Source organism: Homalodisca vitripennis, chromosome 8, assembly GCF_021130785.1.
Source record: "Homalodisca vitripennis isolate AUS2020 chromosome 8, UT_GWSS_2.1, whole genome shotgun sequence".
In the NCBI taxonomy this organism is placed as follows: Eukaryota; Metazoa; Arthropoda; class Insecta; order Hemiptera; family Cicadellidae; genus Homalodisca; species Homalodisca vitripennis.
In genome coordinates this window covers 52,350,570-52,370,948 of record NC_060214.1, presented here as the reverse complement: position 1 = coordinate 52,370,948, position 20,379 = coordinate 52,350,570, and the positions used below count along the sequence as shown (strand labels likewise).

The following is a 20,379-nucleotide window of genomic DNA, read 5'->3' as shown; positions in this document are numbered from 1 at the left end:
AATCACAATACAACTTTATAAAACATTGCTGTGATGGGTAGGGAACACCTTTTATTATGAAACCTTCTGAAAGAATAAAGTTCAATTGCCTGGATAAAGATTACATACATCAACACAGATCAATTAACACCTGTAAATCTTAAACTGTGCTTGTACTTCAAGTGGACTAAATTTAAATCTTAGTGATGATTGCAGGTATCATTTCTATTCTGGATGAGGAGTGCCTGAGGCCAGGCGATCCAACTGATGCAAGTTTTCTCGTAAAAATGACAGAAAAACTGAAAACTCACAATCATTTCATCAGTCACCAGAAAGCAGACAAGAAAGTGCAGAAGATTATGGGACGAGAGGTATCAATACATTAATGTATACAAACAAAATGTAGGAGTAATGTTAGACCACAATATTAATAATTTATGAATAATTTTGGAAATTACCTTAAAGATTAAAAGAAATGTTTTGTAAACAAAACATTTGTTCCTGGTTTAAAAAGCATTGAAATTTGTATATTAAACTAAATAAGCCAATATACAAATTTATCATATCAATTAACAAAAGCAAAATAACATTAATTGAATTATTCATTTAATTTTTAAGGTTTGTAAATTTATAGAACCGATTGACCTGGGAAGCAATATTGGATAGCCTATTCATATTTTTTAAGTTGGCTTCTGGTACACTTTTACTTTACCAAAATGCATTGATACACATTGAGAATGATTTGATGTAAATTGAATTCTTCTAAAAATATTATAAAAAATATAAAATTTAAAAATTGTATTAAATTGAACTTTTGAGAATTTTGTGAAGATAAATCCAAAAATATCATGCACAAATCTGTTATTCCTCTTAAAATAATGAAAATGTTTTAAATGTATATGTAAAATTGTTTGGAGAACGTTTGCCAAATAATACTATTGGATGTAGTATGATTTTAATGCTTAAAAAGCTAATCAAAGTTAGGGTTAGGATGTGAGATAATTCTTGTGCTCCAGAGAGATTGCTTATTGTTTACCAAGCTCAATAATTTACTATAAATGTAGGATTTATAGTTGTAATAAGTGATATAAATATATTTCCACAGAATTAATAGAAGGCTTTAGCTAATTGCTAAGATCCTATACATAAATGCACTTTGCATTTTATTAAACTCTGGCAATATCAAAATTGTACATGGGAACAAGTTTAAAAGTGGACTTAACAGTGAAAATGCTGCTGCACTTTGTAATACCAATATACCACAGTATCGGATATACAAGATAATGTTTATTTAATTATTTTTATAACAAAACAATAGTCATTTTTTAGATTGGTTTACTGACTTTGACTTTTGTACTGACTAGTTTTGGGCAATAAAGCATTTGTATTTTATAAACAACAATAGTTTTTTTAGATATAAACAGGTCATAGCAATGACTTAAATCCACATTGATTAGAATTAGACACAAGGGCTTTGATGATATTACATTGCATATAAAAACAGCACATTGCTTCAGACAGAGTGTTATGTAAATCTATTAACCTTAGTTCACTATCTGACTTATGAGCTTTTTATTGTGATTACGTCGCTGATGAGATTGCATTGTCTCATTGTTTGTAGGAGTTCAAGCTGGTCCACTACGCAGGGGAAGTAACTTACACCATAAACGGGTTTTTGGAGAAGAATAACGACCTGCTGTTTAGAGACTTACGCCAAGTCATGTCTCAGACAAGCAACTCTGTTACACAGGTAAACTATACATTTTACAGATAAATATATAGCGCCAAAGCACAAAACAACTGCTTTCTTATACTAAAAATTGGATTTGTTAATTATTTCACTGTACATTATCCGAATTTTGTGAAGTTTACATTGGTTAAGCACTTTGTGCTTTCAAATTGTACTTTTAAATAAAATAAAAATTTAGTCTAATTTCAAACAAGGCTTTCCAGAAGCTGCAGTTAAATGCTATTTGGATTATTAACGCGTTTTAGATGTGTTGCAAACTTTATCAAAGTTGTAAGATAGTTCTACAAAAAAGTCTTAAAAAAACGCACAAAAATAACATTTTCACATATTACACTTATAATAGAAAGTATAACTTGATACAACCTTTTAGAGAGAGTTCATTTGCATTGTAAAGGCACACAATCTTGTTTGTCATGTCTGGTGTTTAGTTTTTTTGTATGTCAAGCTAAGGAATACCTGATCTGAAAAAAAAATTATTTAATATTTTTAACCCTTTTGATACCTTCCCATTTCAACCTCCACCAATTCACCAAAACTAACATGGCTGACAATAAGTTTCTTTATTACGAAGGATTTCTCTATTAATTTTAAGAGTTGTGTCCCTGTAGAGTACAAATTGGTTCCCTACTCCTGGACTATTAGTTTGCTAGTACAAACTATTAACAATAAAACATTTCATTGTCTTCCTAAAACTTGTCTTGTATTTTGTAAGAAAACATCAATAATTTCATTGATGTTTAAGCAGTTACTTTATCAACCTTGAATTTCAGCAAGAATTTTCTGAGATTATTTCATCACTTTGAGCATTAATTATGTAAACATCAAATATTAAGATTTATCGGATTTGGCTTATACCAATTGTAAGATTTTCATGCTATTTGGGCAACTCTTTTTACATGATCAGCAGGATCTCTACCTACTCCTGAGCTAATGATCTTAATCCACCAAGAAGCTGCTTAACACTATAAAGAAAAAAATAGAAAGTTGGACACTTAAATTCAATAACTTTTTGCACTTACATAAAATCTATATTGTTTATTTCAATTGTAACAATAACAATAGGTAAACTTTAAAGTTTACGTACTCATAGTGACTGGAAATGTACACAGAAAGTGTTTCCGGCCTCTGAGGTCTCCAGTAAGAAGAGGCCAGATACTGCAATTACTCAATTCAAGAACAGTCTCAGTCAGCTGATGGTGATTCTGTCAAGCAAGGAACCCTCATATATTCGCTGCATCAAGCCCAATGACTACAAAACTTCAGGTAAACTGATATATGAATCTGATTTTAGTGGCAAAATGCGCTTAGATAGGAATTGTCAGTTTGGAAAGTCAATGAAAAACTACATTTTTTGAATAAACCAAACCTACTTTGAAGTCTACTTTTTCTCTTTCTTTGATGCTCATCTCATACTCTCGAAACGTGTCTCTTCGAAACAGTTTGAATGGTTTATGTGTGAGAAATACAAAAAGACATTATTTTGCACAAAATAATGATGTATTAAACAAAATTCTTTATCGCTAGCAAATTCTTTTTTCCTCATTTGGAGGCAGGTAGAATGTGATAGTCAAGTCTGGAGAAGGTGGGAGTTGGAACTCTTCCTCTTTTGATGCTACAGCTGTATAAGAGTGAACTTTTGTGGAGTAAATTACGTTTTGCAGAACAGTCATCGACTTTTTCTTCTATCTATTTTACAATTAATTAAACAATAATGAAAATATGACCCTGTAATTGTTTGCAAGGCCTTGTTATAAGGTCTTAGCTTGTAAGGCTCAGTATAAACATTTACTGCAGCCCCCTCGATTTGTCACCCATCTTGTACTCCCTTCAGACCACTATAATTATGATTACATATCATGAGAACACAATATAAAACACAATTAGATACCAAGAGATAACATTTTATAATATTAATAATAAATAAATACAATTATAAACATAAATTAGGCTAATAATAAATTAAAACAAACTTGAAATTTGGGATATTTGCCAGTTTAATTTTTTTTATCCCTATAATGAATGAATGTTATTTCCAATGGTGAATAAATAACAAAGTATTACCATAAGTTATATTTTTTCATTGGTTTGTTACTGTCTTGAACACTCAAATTTAAAGTTCTGATACGCAAAATTTCCATTCTATATAAATATACAAATTATTGTACACTATTTAGAAACTGTAGTGAGAATCATTCCTGCTGGTTATAAATAACTTAATACAAAATTCTGTTTCCTATTGAGATGGGCAATTATTGAATACTGTTTGTAGGCTACGCTAATGTATAACTAACCACTAGGTCTTATCACACTGTTGTGGTAGCAATTCTGTTCATAACAGTTTCTTTATTAATATATTATAATCCATCTGGTAAACTTAAATACATTTTTGGTGTTGGGTCTAGTTCAGCCACACCTGCCTAAGGCCGGTCCTCTTTGAAACTCACTCAATAAGTGTGAGAACCCGAATGTCATATACAATCCAATATGGCTGAAAATTGGCATCAGTTTCTTTAAAAGCACAACTCTCTGAAGATAACCTTGTTACCACCACTGTTGTTATCTCTGACACTACACAGCCTTTTAAAACACCGCTTTTGATTCATTAAAGTTGTGTATCCAGTTATTATCAGTAAGAAAGGCAGCAATTTGTTTGTTGACCCTTGATTTCTGGGTGTAGTCAGTACAGCTCAGTGGCGTATATAGAAAATTATTTCAGGGGAAGGGGGGTATTTTATTACACTAGGTGGTCCTATAAAATACTCTCCAAAAATAGGTGCTGGGGAATTTTCCCCCAGGACAGTATTGAGCTTTAAGAACTCTTAGCTTCAAACAAACTACTGGGTGGAATTTTAACGGTTGACTTTTAAGATTTCATGGGGGAAAGCTTTAGTTCCCCTTTTTATACACGCGCATGGTACTGCTATATCCCTTCAGATTGTAAGAGATGCAGGGCAGAGGGAGTTAGATGAGTGTATTTGTCAGATTTAGGGTTCTAGAGGTAGAGTTACCTCACCATGTACATCATGACTCAGTTGGAACCAAAGAGTCATATACAAATCCAATATGGCTGAAAATTGGTATCAGTTTCTTTAAAAGCACAACTCTTGAATACGCACTTGAAAGTCTGTAAGCAGTTGATCACATTGTGATTGAAAATGTTGCATTCCTTTTCCCATCTTGGTTTTTGGTGGAATTGTTTATTGATAACATATCTATGCTAACTAAGCGACAGTCAACCTTCTCAGTATATTTCTAGTTTTAATAGAACTTGGAGGTTGTAAACCTTTTTTATAAATCATCATACCAACCTGACCAGATGTTTCGTTTTTGCTCACTAAAACAGTATCGTGTTCCAAGTGGGTCAGAAAGTAAATTGATCACACTAGAAATGCCCTTACCTTTGATCATGGACATGTGTTTAGTGAGTACCTGCAAGATAAATAATAAAACATTTCAGTTGTATTACTGGAACATAACATGTAATTGTTGTAGGGATGAGGCTGATGTATTGCAAATAAAGTAATATTAATTGCTATACAAATTATACTAAGTAAACTTCAATTACAATTACGATGAAAATATTGTTTTAACTTTAATCTTCTTTATACAGGTATGTTCGAAGATAAAATCGTGTCTCACCAAGTCAAGTACCTGGGGCTAATGGAGAACCTGAGGGTGCGTCGTGCTGGTTTCGCTTACCGTCGTCGCTACGAGGAGTTCCTCAACCGATACAAAAGTTTGTGCAAGGAGACATGGCCTCAATACAAGGGCTCTGCTAGGGACGGAGTACAAGCCTTGGTCAACTCTCTTGGCTACAAGCCTGACGACTACAAGATGGGAAAGTCAGTACCTTGCACTGCATTCATAATTTTGGTTTATATTATCTTTCAAAACTATTTTTATTCTTAAAGCAATAAGAAGAGCAGAAGCTCAAAGTTATTCTGCATTTTTCACAAGAGAGAGTTTTGGAAATGGTCCTGAATGCAATCCTAAAGAAAGTATGAAGTCATTAAAGAAGATTCGAGGAATAGTTCAATAGACCTTCACCTTCAGTACGGTTAAGGCCGGGAATCTCTAATCTAGAGGTCATGGCTTCCAATATTAGGAAGGTCAATAAAAGTTTGCAAATGAGCTTTTACCATTTTCCATTACTATCTTTTAACGTGATCAATTAACATGGTTTTAGCATAGAAACAAATGCTTCTTCTCAAAAGCATTTATTGTTTACAAATTTTATTATCATTACACATCACAAACATCAATGTAGAACTAAAAATATGTCTATAAATTTAATTTTAAGAAAAAGAAAGCAGTTCATGTCAAGCCTTCATGAGAGTCTTTGATTCCTTAACACAAAATAAAACTGATCACCTTCATTTCCAAAATTAATACAAAATTTTCTACATTGTATAATATTTTTGGCACTTCTGAACAGTGTATGGTATGTATGTAATGAATCCAAATTATTTAATATTAAAATTGATTATTCTTTTGTTTATTAGTTATTTTGTAACTAATTGAATTTATTTGAAATAAGAGTAATTTATGCTGCAGCTTTTATTTGAAAATAAATTGTTCCATTCAGAACTCTGTATTTACTAAAGTGTTTTTCCATTTTTGTTTTCTACAGAAATTTGCATTTTAGTATTTTTATCTCTTACACATTTTTTTCAACTTTGTAATCTGTGTTTATTCAAATAAAAATATAAACTATTTAAGGAAATTAAGTACGTTACCTTCAAACATTAAATTTGTTATCCTATATTTGCAATTTTTAATTTTGTATTTTCTATGAACTAACTGGAACAATAAAACAACTAAGCATTAAATTTATCAACAAAGTACAACTGGCTTTTTTAGTTCTTTTGTTTGACTTTAGTAAGTAAATAAATCAAAGTTATTATATTTTATTGAACCATACATCTCTAAATCAAACTACTACTCTAGTTTGCTCTAATTAGAGATCGATAAAAAGTAATTCTGATTTAGTTTGTTAATCAATATCAGTAATACAAATGTACTGCTAAATAAGTGAACATATGGGAGTGTCAATGGACAAGCGGTCTAAGACATTGGACTCTGAGTTAGAGATAGTGCAGGTTCAAATCCTGTCTGTGATCCTTGCATTTTTTTTATCAGTACCATCGACCTTGTACTGTATTGACTCTCTCCCTTATTCTGTTTGATAAGATCCTCACACAGGCCAGTGGCTTCTCCTTAAAAAAAAAAAAAATTGAATTGAACAGACAATAGGCACTATTATCCCAGTTACGAGATTAGCACTGATGATACTTTCCTGTGATCCAGTTACTTGTGAGTCAGATAGTTTCAGATTTATTTATATTTGAATGTCTTCTTATTTCAACTGACATCCACATAAACCCTTTGGATAACACGGAAGCTTTATGTGTCAAGTCAGCTTTGGAATTTGGACTTAGCTGTAAATGGAATTCCTATGGTTCACACTCCATGCAAAACTGAATACTCCTTTGGTTTCCATAGTTTAGTTAGTGACTAATGAAAATTGTTATATAACAGATGAATTATATAACAAGGTTACACCTTACTTACTCATTACACTCATTCTTCATTCAAACTTGTCTTAAATTGTAACTTACATGGATAATGACAAAAGGAAACAGGATTTTTCTGGAGATTTGCTGTCGTTCAGTGATTCAAGAAATCTGTAACACTACGTTTCACAATCTGCAATCTGATCTCTTCCTTACTGTAACCTAACACATAACTAAAATATAGGTTAAAATAAACAAATCATACCAGAGTGTTGTTACACACGCAAGTCAGGAATTACAACCATGTTGTGTGTCAACTCTATCTCTAAAACATGTACGTAATAAAAACAAACACTAACTATTAAAACTCAAATCAAGGATACAGGTCACAAAAGGTCTGCACAGATCAATCCTACATAGAACTGATGCATATCACAGTTTTAATCTAAACTTTAGTTATGTGATAGGTTAGTTATCCACTTCAAGATGAGATCTGATTGCAAATCTTGAAACATAGTGTTACTGACTTTTTTAAACCACAGAACAATGGCAAATGTCCGGGAAAATATTGTTTCCTTCACAATCCTTCCATCGTCATAAACAAACTTTAAACAAAGAGTAGTGACCAAAGTTACAGCTTATGATTGTAAAGTAAAAAAATGGAAGTCATTTACAGTTAAGTAACGTTTATGTTTTGTTCTTTCAGGACAAAAATATTCATCCGTTACGCCAAGACACTGTTTGAGACCGAGGATGCATTCCAAGTGCGGAAGCAGACTCTAGCTGCAAGTATCCAAGCAAGGTGGAAGGGTTTTGTTCAGCGTCGGCAATACTTGCGCATGCGAGCATCTGCAATCATTGCACAGAGTTGGATACGGCGGTTTCCTCGCTCAGAGGTTGGCCCAGCGAAAGCGAAATGCAGTTCAGATTGTTCGAAAGTAAGTATTGTTAGGTTATATTGGTTTCATTCATCTCCATTAACCACCTGTTACTAAATAATATTTTTCAAACAAGTCTGATAGAAACATTCGGTTGAGAATTAAAGTTTTCTGACAGTTACTAGAATGTGAATGTAGAGAATTAGTGGATTTTTATATAATAACATTACTTTTATCTTTATTTGTGTAAGTACATGTTTCATTTGTAACTAGAAATTTATCATTTGGAGTATTAAATATATGTGTATTAGAGCAGATTTTAGCTTTAGTTTAATTAGCATGCTTGAATGTATTATACTTGTCAAAGCAATAGTACTATTTCAATAGACAGGTATTGCAAATAAATGTTATTGACTTCATAATAGCAAGGTCATTTCAAGGATATAATTATATAGTACTACTTTAACTTTGAGTTGACAACCACAACTGTAGATCAGGTGATTAATTCTTCACCTATCCCCCACCTACGTGTTGAGGAAAGTACTGCTATTAAAGGACACAACTAAGGATACTCTTGTCAATTCCTTCCAATCCCACCCTGAATGTTTATCTTGTTGTCAATGTAATTAACAGTGTTACCTGTATTATAGTGGTTCATTACAAAACAAGTTTTTTTATATTATTGTTGGATGAGTGTCAAAGAAGTTTATCATTCTTGGGAGTAGAAAAATTTCATTTCTGTCTGTCCACATGATATCTTGAAATAAACTGACCCGTAAACTTGAAATTATGCAAAGCTTCTTTTCTATACGAGGAACACTTATGAGGGTTTAATTATGATGTTAGTCATTCCATGGGATTTGGCTGAGCATCAGCGAATACTTTTACATTGGTCTTATGAGAATACCCATGATAATAACGAGAAAATAGCAGAATAAATAAATTTTTAAACACTCAGTACACCTATGAGATTTTAAAATGTGACATATTAACACAAGTAGCCTAATTATTCCCAATATACATCCACCATCATGTTATTGTGACTTGTTGTGTAGACTTTATCATGTAAATGCTGGTATAAAACGAAATTAATTGAACATATCTCAAGAAACATTTTCATGTGTAAACTTGAAAGTTCGCATAAAACTTCATTTTTACATAGATAATAATGAGTCCAATGACGTTGCATGCCCAACCAATGAATTCGGAATGGATTGTTGTTGAAGCCTACCACTCAGTAAGCAGATACAATTTCTCATTTGCTGGGGGATATAAAATGTGCTCTAGAATTTAAATTTGGCATTGAACCTTAGTGAAGCCAGTTACAGGACACGTGGGGTGGCATACTCCTAACTTGTAATATAAACAAACATCACTCCTTCCAATATTATGACTTAACAATATGATTATGATTTATTGTGCAGCTTCATCAAGGGGTTCATCACCAGAAGTGAACCTGAGAATGACCTGAATAGACGATTCATCCAAATTGCCCGCAAGCAGTTCCTGCTCAGGCTTGCCAACTCCCTACCCAAGAGCATACTGGTACACACTTGGCCAGCCTGTCCAATAATCTGTAGAGAGGTCAGTGTTAAAAATGTATCGTGTATTTGATAAACTTAAATTTAACTTCAATCTTACATAGTCAGTCCTTCCAAATAAAAAAAAAATTGAAAATGTAACACATTGTTTATATTTGTTGTTTGTTCTAGCCTCCCAGTAATTCTAATACTTATTACTCCCACAGAGATAGTACCAGTATTTTACTGTCCTTTTACTTGTGTCTTCTCTATACTTATTTGCTCCTTTCTTATTTGTCAACCAACCTTATCCATTTGAAAATATAGTCTATACTAGTGGCTTCTTCAACCAGTCCTGTTTCCTTTAAAAAATTCAGCAGCCTTTTTTACAACTAATGTCTCTAACACATCTACTTCTTTTCATATTCATTCTTTAAACATTTAGATAAATACATTATTGAGTTGCTTTTTTTATTATACTGTTATACTGTATTTACTAAATTCCTTAACTTATATTATTTGGAAATATTTACACTTTTCATTAATATTAATGTCTTGCCAATGAGTGGATCTTTCCCCTATTCAGTGTGGTAAACACAGATACGCACCACGTAAAAAACCATTATAATTGTATTATAATAGTTATTATTGGCATTTTAGCAGAGGATTATTATATATTAGACATGTATTACATTCTTAGCTGTGTGTTGATCACTAAGTTCCATCAATTTTAGAACATGTTACCTATTTATAAGGGTATATTTCAATTCATAAATATTTCCAAATATAAGTCTACACCTTTATATAGAAGACTATATAAAGGTACAACATTAATGCTAGAAAAAGACTATCCAAAATTTTGTCAGTGGAATTATACTTTTTGACACTATTAATCTGTTTTTAATTTCTTTCAAAATGTAATATTTATATAATATAAATAAATATAATATTTATACAATATTAATATAAAACTTAATATATTTTCAAAATCTAGGACTAATATAATACCACAGTTTGGTTTGGAGACTATTTATATTACAAGTTTAAAACAAAAATAAAAAGTACATTATATAGGTTTGAGCACATGTTTTGAACAGAAAAGTTGTGTAAACATTTTTTTTAAATTTATTGTCTTTAACTTCTATAAAAAAGGGTTATTTTTAACTTTAGATCCAATATTTACTGCTAAACTACAGATTCAAGGCAGACAATACATAGTCATGACATAAAGCATATTTTTCCACCGTAGTTTGTATTTGTAATAAAATATAGTTTGGATTTTATAATAACTAGTTGATCACATGTATAGAACGAATAAAAAAACATTCATACAGAAAATAACAAACTTGCTCAGGTACTTCAAATGTTTCTATTGTTGCAGGCCTCTGACCACCTAAGGACCATGCACAGGTCATGGTTGGCTCGGAAATATCGACTAGCGCTTACACCCGAGAAGAAAGAACAGTTTGAACTCAAAGTCCTCGCAGAGAAATTGTTTAAAGGTAATCTGACATCCACAGCTGTGTGAAGATTACAAGTTTTGCATTGAAAACATATAAATAAAATAACAATTAATAATGCCATGAAAAAGATAGTAAATCTTATTTATAGTTTGTAAGTTAGTTTCATAAAACAGACTTAATTCAGTAACTTTTGCGAGGACATACAGGTTAAATAAAATACCTAAAAGAGTCATTGACCATTTTCTGTGTTGAAAATATCCTAAATATTATCTTTCTATTGTTCCTTTGAGTAAAGGCATTATGTTCATTGGGAAGGTAAAATATTTAAATATAGGTTTGCGATGATTAAATGATAAACATTACGCACAATGGTAAACAAACTCATTTAATATTCACTCCTTGACATGTTCAAATATTAATATAAATAAAAATCTACTCTATCAATCTACAGACTACGTTTGAAACATATAATTTGATTATAAAAATACATATTCAAAAAAATATGTATGTTGTACATAGCATTAACACTGTTAAAATCTAAAGAGAGGTGTAAAGATGAATGTGTGGTTGCAGACAAGAAGAGAAGCTACCCTGGTTCGGTCGGATCTTGGTTCGTACAGGACCAACTTGTGACGGACAGCCAACGCCAAATGAGGGCTCACTTCCAGGGTAGCGTGCCACACGGGGATAAGCTGTTGGTAAGACAAAACATGAATTACCACAGATTAATATATGTATAAAATCTGTCCAGAGTGACGGACAGACAGGATCGTAGACGGACCTGAACAGCCATAGCAAATTAATCTGTTAACTCGTCACACTCCTCTAGTATTTTTGCATAGTTTCTCTCATAACAGAGCCCTCCAGGAACCTGATTTCATGTATAGTAATTTTTTTGGGGCTTGATAAGTCTGGAAGGAAACATGTGAGGATGCACATCTATACAAAATATATATATTTACAATCTGTAAGATACACTTCTGGAAGATTTAGGTACAGGGCTTAGAAACACTGTACATTGTGGATCAGGACAGTATATTTCCAGGACAGGACAGTAAACTTCAAGATTCAAATTAGATGGTCAACAATTTTGTTGTGAATAACCGTAGTGACTCAATATAACTTTTTATTCCGAGCATAGAAGACCAAAACGATAAAACCTTGATAGGACACTACAATAAAAATTCACTTTTCTTCTCTTTTCCAGTAATATTAGCACTTAATTTTAGCACAAAACTTCAATTCCAATGTATTTATAAGAAAACTTAATTGTATAGCATAGCAGTGGTTTACCTCATCAAGGATTATGATTTTATGGTTTGTGATTCATCCATCAGCTATAAACCTCACGTACATGAGTGAATTTTTTGTTTCATACAACTTATGTCATCAGTTTTTGACTTTGGTGAGTCCATAGTTGTATACTAATTTATGCTTGCTTAACCCTATTTATTTGGTTTTTTGACTCTGGAAGAGTATTCCAATCCTTGAAATGTAGTAACATTCTATTTCTTTATATTAGCACTTAATTTTAGCACAAAACTTCAATTCCAATGTATTTATAAGAAAACTTAATTGTATAGCATAGCAGTGGTTTAACTCATCAAGGATTATGATTTTATGGTTTGTGATTCATCCATCAGCAATAAACCTCACGTACATGAATTTTAGCCAACAGAAAAAGAACAATTTTTTCAGTGTCTCCCTTCAAATGGCTAAGAGTAAACTGAGGACAGAAAAAACGGCCACTTGACAACTAAGCTCCAATCAGAACTTTCAGTGGGAATCACCCAAACCCCGACAGAAGAACTGTCTCAACCACCACTGACAGGGGTAACCAGCCAAACGACAATTGAGCTGCATTCAAAAGTGACAGGGAGAATCAGTCAAACCCCAACAGAAAAACTCTCTCAACCACCGTTGACAGGGGAAACCAGCCAAATGACAATTGAGCTGCATTCAAAAGTGACAGGGGGAATCAGCCAAACCCCAACAGAAAAACTGCCTCAACCACCATCGACAGGGGAAACTAGCCAAAGGACAATTGAATTGCAGCCGAGAACAACGGGAGGAGGCAGTCAGGTGTTCAGACAAACTTCTTTTTTAGAAATGAGTTACAAGAAGAAGGGGCGGAAGAAAGTGACATATCCTTCCAGGATATTCCCACAACCAAAGTCCTTCTACTCCGGAAATGGGCAGACAAGTGACAATGGATCATCATAACAACTGTGAGGTTGGGATCAGATCAGACTCCCAAACCACAAAATTCTTGGTCATCTTCCACCAAAAAATGCTGACCGAATAAGTAACAAAATAGACCGCTTCAATCACCTTCTCTATTCTCTGAATCCCCCATGTAGTTGTAATTACAGAGCACGGCGAAAAACTTTGACAAAATGTGTAACACTCGTTTAATCAACTATGAGTTGGTTTCTTCTTTTTGCAGGGAGGACAATATAAAGGGTGGAGTAGCCATCTTTAAGCACAAAACATTGGATAGCGAAATACATGGAATAAACATTGAACATCACAACATCCCTTTGGTATACATGTGAAATGTCTGCAGTTACAGTCCAACTTACTAAAAAAATTCAGTGTATTCCATACTGGGAATATATAGACCCCCACCAACAGCAACCAAGCTATCACGCAAGCCCTTCAAGTCATCACGAATGTGCTAGATACACTCCCATCTCAAAACTGCATAAAGGTGATGATTGGTGATATTAACATCGACTTGTTGAAGCAAACTCCTGAAGACAGTCTGCTGAATGAGCTTTTACTTTCATACAACATGGAAAGGTTACCCCTACCACCAACAAGAGTCACGCAGAATACACGCTCTTCAATTGATGCCGTATGTGTTGACAGTGGAAATATTCAGAACACGGATGTGGAGATTCTCAACACTGGCATTTCTGACCATACTGGCCAATTATGCAAACTAAACCTTCCAGTTAGAAAGAAAACTTCATCATCGTCAGTCAGACGACATCTCAATAATCGTAGCCTCAACAACCTAAAACACTGCCTGGCGGAAGAAAATTGGGACACTGTATTCAAAAACATAAGATGCCAACGAAGCTTACAATAATTTTCTTTCGATTATTACAGCAGCTCTAGATAAGGTTTGTCCCCTAAAAAAAATCGAGAATTAACAACAACTTTAAGACTATACCACTCTATGATGCAGAAGCAAGAGCACTCAAACAACAGTTTCTTGAGGCTGAAGAAAAATGTAATCATGAATGGAAAAGAAGAAGACAAACAAACTGCTGCCCAGCACAAAAGAACCTACAATAACAAACTGAAATCTATCAGACGCAACTTCAGTGCTCAGCATATTAATAACTCCACAAACAAATCCAAAGCCATTTGGAACACTATCAACAATGAGAGACACCTGAAAAAGACAAAATCAGCAGGAAATCTGGATCATCTCAAAATTTCTGGAAATATTGTAGAAGACCCGCCCGACTTTAATATCTAACTATTTTAATGAGCATTTTTGCCACCATAGCAGAAAAAAACACTAAATAAAGTCCTTCGAGATCCTCTGGAGGTCCATCACCCGCAACTCAAAACACACCTCTTTACATCCAATCTCCACTTTTAGTACTCAAGCCGACTTCTCCAAAAGAACTAAGCGATGTCCTAAATGGCCTGAAAGTAAAACCATCTGCTGGTTTAGATGAGATATCATCAAGCATTGTAAAGGTCTGTAAAAGTGAGTTGCTTCTCCCACTAGTACATGTTACCAATCTGTCCCTACAAAGTGGAGAGTTTTCCAAGAAAATGAAATTCGCCAAAGTCATTCCACTGCATAAGAACGGAAGCAAACACAGTGTTGAAAATTATAGGCCGATAATCGCTATTTCAACATTTTCAAAGATTATAGAAAAAATTGTTCCTGATAAGAATCTTTGAGCACCTTAACAACAAACATCTTGACAACGAGTCTACATGGCTTCCTTCACAAGAAATCAACTCAGACAGCTCTTGTTGACATGGTAGAACACATAGTGGATAGCATGGATGAAGGCAAAAATGTCATTGGTATGTTTTATGGACTTGAGTAAGGTCTTTGATTGTCTCGGCCATGACCTAATACTTGATAAACTAAGATTTCTTGGATTTCGGGATGATCCAATGAGGTGGTTTTAAGAGTTACCTCAGTGATCGTGAGCAGCTTGTGGAGATCAGACAGATGGTGAATGGTCTTGAGACTAAGACTAGGTCTAGCCTCCTACCAGTGAAAAGAGGTGTTCCACAAGGGTCGGTCCTTGGCCGATTCTTTTCATTTATATACGAATGACCTGCCTCAGTACGTTGAGCCTTTAAGCCACACAGTTATGTATGCTGACGATTCGGTTTTGTTAACAGCGCACAAATCTTTAGAAACCCTTGAAGTAAATTCTTTTATAGCTGTAAACCTTGCCATTGAATACTGCCAGAGCAATGACTTAGTCTTCAATGAATCAAAGACTACCCAAATCATCTTTGGAAGCAAGAAAAAAGAAAGTCTCAGCTTTGCCTGACTTCCAGGCGGTAAGAGCGACAAAACATCTTGGAGTAATCATTGATGACTCGCTGAACTGGCAGGACCACATAGATTTCTCTCTGCAGGAAACTCAGCAGTGCCCTATTCGCCCTCAGAAGAACGCAAGCAAGCAGTTTAGCACGCCTGAAGCAGTTTTAACTGCCTACCATGCCCTTTTTGAGAGCAATATGAGGTATGGTATAATGGCGTGGGGTGCGTCTTCCCTACACAACTTAGAACGTGTGGCTCGTTCTTCAGAAGAAAGCAGAGGCTGTTATCTGGGCTGGGATGGAGAGACAGCTGCAGAGGACATTTCAAGGAGCTGAAGTTGATGACAGTTGTTGGTTTCTACATCTACGAAGTCATCGTCCTGGCGACCTCAAATCAGCAGACTCGACATCAAGACCTGCATGGGTATAATACCAGAAATGCCCTCAAAAAACTTTAGCCTTCCTGCTCATCATCGGACACTTTTTGAAAAAAAAAAACATCATATGCAGGGGCAAAATTCTACAACATCCTGCCTCAAGTCATCAAGAGTGAGAACCCCAGAACGCTAAAGCTTCATCTCACCAGGTGGCTTCTTGAAAACCCTTTCTACAGTGTGAATGAGTTTTTTGAACTGGCAACACTTTCATCACTAATCATGGATTCAAAACCGAAATTGATTTGTGAAGCAAGAAAATTGTTGTAATTAATTGTATTAATTTGTAACGCCATTTCAGGTCTTTGTGATTTTGAAATAAAGCTCTTTCTCTCTCTCTCTCTCTAATAATGCCAAAGACTCGATAATCACTCATCCTTTAAAAACCAACCTTCAACAATAATAATAAATTTTAAACTGAAGAGCTTATTATATTAGACAACGTATGTTATAGTATTTATCTTGCAAGTTTCAATTTTTATATCCTAATTCATTTGATATCAATTATATTGAATTTAAAATAGGCTACAGAAGCAATACTTCTAGTATCAAAACATGCAAGAACAAAAATTAACTGTACTTTGAAAAGAATTGCATGCATATTGTGATAAGAATCTTTGTTTTGGGCAAAGCACATGATAAATTAAAAATTCTTTAATTAGTTTGTATCTAATGTTGACTGCGAATTTTCAGTATTCCAGCATTGTCCACAAGTTTGACCGGCACGGGTACAAGAAGCGGGACCGCGTTCTGCTGCTGACGACGACAACCCTGTACCTCGTAGTTGAGGAAGGAAAACACTTCAAGAGTAAACACAAGTTGCCACTGACAGCAATCACCAAGGTGGAGATCACCTCTCAGTCCGACCGGTTCATCCTGCTGCGGCTCAGTCCCGAACACCACAAGACCGACAAGGGTGACCTCATCCTGGGGATGCCCAACGTCATTGAGTTCGTCACCTTCCTAGTGTCTGCCACCGACAACCACGATTTGGTTAACATCAACTCGGTGGAGAATGGACAGTAAGTATCTTTCTTGATTGAATGAATCTAATAAAACCTTAGTAGATGTACGTTAAATAAAAATTGGCAGCTAACACACTGACAACAACTTGCTGCTGAAAATAGAAATGTATAAATACGTAAAGGATGTCTTATTTTACCACGCAAAGTTAGTCCTAACAAACCCTTTTGTTTGTCTGTGAAATACCTATAATAACAAACAAAATTATAAATTTATTTGAACCAATGTATGGAATTTGTTAATATTTTTATTTTATAATTAACTTTTGAATATTTTAACTCTTAAATATTATGTGTTATAGAACATAACATAATATCAAGGAGAAAGAAAACACATGGCTAGTTCACTTTAGGGTGGGGAGGGGAATAAGAGCCAATTTATAAATTTTCAAAAGCAACAAGAATTGATTTCATTGTTTAAAAACACCAATTGGTATAGAATAATAAATACAATTTTTAAATTACATTTTAATTAAAGTTTAGCAGTAATCTTAATGTAATACTATATTAAATTTACATAAATAGTGTACATTTTAAAGAAAATTCTGTGGTGTCCTGGTAAAACCCAGCAGCATATGACAAAAAAAGCCTGTACTTATCCCTTTTTACCATTAGCAGTTGAGTCGAAAAAAGCTTAAATAATTTTGTGATGACATTTTCGAAAACATTGAATGCCTTCATCATGAGCGTTGTTGTGATATTCAAAAGTAACCTAAACCGAGATACCGGAGTCTTTTCTGGCCTTAACAATGCTAAACTCCATTTAAATTCTGTTTCAGAATCACGCACATGCTCTCGGATGGAAAAGAGGGGAAGATTGACCTGACACAAGGGCAGAATGGGCCAGGAATCCAGAGGAGCAAGAACGGCCATCTGATAGTTGTTGGATGAAAGCACAGTGTCTCCCTGAACTGTTCACCGTTCACACTGTTACTCTATGTATATTAAAGCTAATGAAAGGGAAGTAAATGAGATGAGAACGTGCCATGTTAAAGAAACGTTGAATACTGACGGAGGGCTCCAGTATCGCTTTTAATCGAGTAAGATTACCGTTATTGTGATAAACATTTAGCATACTTAGTTGTAAGACTTTACTTCTACAAGATTCAGAGAATAGTACTTAAAAATAAAACTTATTAAAGTAACCAATACAATGTAAAGATAACTAAGACTTAAGTTTAATTTTTTAGAAAGGGTTTTCAAGGAAGTTATTCACAAGTTGTAAGAGCAATAAAACAGTTCCTGACAATGCCTTTTAACAGTGCAATCAGCATTCACTGTTATCTAAATTGTTATTAAAATATATTGTTACTGTAGTAGGTTAAACCTACAAAACCAAGAATTTTAAAGTTTTACTGTGAATTTTGTTTGCAATAAAACATTTATACCAAGACAGTTTATATTCTTCTTATGTGATAAAAATACATAATTGTATACAGTAAAATTGTTGTAACTTACTCATCCCTCTGAATTCTACTATATATTTAAATATTTTGTTGTTACCTACTTTAGTGTACTTGTTATGTGTTTTGAAAAAACTAAACAAATTGCAAAACGGGTTTTTGTACTTGTACGTTAGTGCACAATTTCTTCTATCCTATCAATCAAAGAAGGAACCTAATCCAAGCACTACATTTGTTTTAATTCAATACTCCTTATGTTCCGTTTTAACCCACTGCGGATCACTGATGAAATATCTAGTCATGCAGTAATTAGACCTAGCGGCACGTGACGAACTCAGGTCGCAAAAGCGATCTGCTTTTAATTTTACCTCCTATTGTACTAATAATGTCTTTTAGAAGCTTCATTACTAGTCTGTTGAATGTTTTTAACAACTCTCTTTCTCATACATATTTATAAATATTCTATTATATTACAGTTGCTAATAAAATTGAAGTATCAACTGATTCTACTCTCCGCTATGTAGCGCTAATGATCTACTGTTATCTTCAGCTGTTTTTACAATAGCAACTAGTTCCGCATTTTAAAGTATCGGTTGCATGTATTTTTATGTGCCATTCAAAGCAGCTTGGCATTACTGATCTGTTGCCAATGTGTTTAAATTAATTCTACACACACATGCGGAAACAAAACAATCAGCAACGACTTAACAAAAAAAATACTTGTTCAACAGACCAGTTAGTATACCACTTCCTTCCAGGAAGGATTGGAAGACCCTCACTTAACTGTACAATTATTGTTTTCATTGAAGAAAAATATCAGCTAAAATCATAAGAAAATAATAAATTGATGGGTAGTAATTTAAATGTATCAAAACTCACTATGGTTACATTCCATAAATAATTTATGTATTTATGGCTAAAATTTAGGTCTAAATAAACATTGAATAGTACAGGAAATCTAACTTGTTTAATAGTTTATTACATGTGAAAATACAAACAACATGTATGCTTATTCTACTTATAAAATCAGAAGTCTAAAATTTAAATTAATTAATTTTAAAAATCTATCACACATAATATATTTACAGCTCCATGATGGGCATTATGACTTAAATTACAAGGATGAATAAAATATATACGTGACTGATAAAATTATTTGAACTTTAACTAAACTTAAGAATAGATATAATTTTCTACATTCTCTCATCCTTAAAATACTTTATTCCCATCAGACTGGGAGCTGTTTTTTTTTCCATAATCATAATGTTCACTTCGCCATTGGAGCACAAACACCCCCAACGTTTCTTTGTCCTTGACATGTTAGCCTCCATATGCTTGTTTGAGAGGCCCAGAAAGATGAAAATACCAAGATAACAAGTCTGGGTTATATAGGATGGATTCCAGTGTTTCCCTTCCTAATTCAACCAATATTTGCCTTATGGCATTAGCCACATATGGCCTGGCGTTTTCTTTCAGAAGAATGTAATTTCTGGCCCATTGCTGTTTCCTTTTCCTTTTGATTGATAATTTTGCGGTATCCTGTATTTTAAAATAGTATTGTGGTCTGTGATTTCAAACAGAGTTATTTGTAGATTTTCCTCAATGCTGATCTCGGTTACACTCATCCTTTGCTGACGATCGTGGCTCTCAAATTCTACAAATTCTTTGTACCTAACAAACACACAGGTTCTAAACAAGGCATTATACCCGTACTGTATCTGTAATCGCTGCATAATTTTGTTTGGATTCACTCCTTCCTTGACCAAAAACTTGATTATAATCCTCTGCTCCACAAAGACTTGTCCACTCATTATTTGTTTTGTTTGATGGTAAAAGGACCCAAAAGAGTTGAGATGCATTCCCCAATCTCCCTAACACAGGCCCTAA

At 33.8% G+C, this 20,379-nt stretch overlaps 1 protein-coding gene across 1 annotated transcript in view; it reads left to right on the top strand.

The window, feature by feature from the left end:
• LOC124368164 (unconventional myosin IC-like) overlaps positions 1–18,533 on the top strand; it is a 32,001-nt gene extending 13,468 nt beyond the window's left edge. Inside the window, 11 exon segments of the mRNA XM_046825440.1 lie at positions 196–350; positions 1,601–1,729; positions 2,839–2,992; positions 5,340–5,571; positions 7,949–8,123; positions 8,125–8,180; positions 9,545–9,704; positions 11,022–11,142; positions 11,677–11,801; positions 16,761–17,089; positions 17,869–18,533. Coding sequence (XP_046681396.1) covers positions 196–350; positions 1,601–1,729; positions 2,839–2,992; positions 5,340–5,571; positions 7,949–8,123; positions 8,125–8,180; positions 9,545–9,704; positions 11,022–11,142; positions 11,677–11,801; positions 16,761–17,089; positions 17,869–17,980 — 1,748 coding nt within the window. The 3' untranslated portion in view covers positions 17,981–18,533.
• The last annotated feature ends 1,846 nt before the right edge of the window (positions 18,534–20,379 follow it).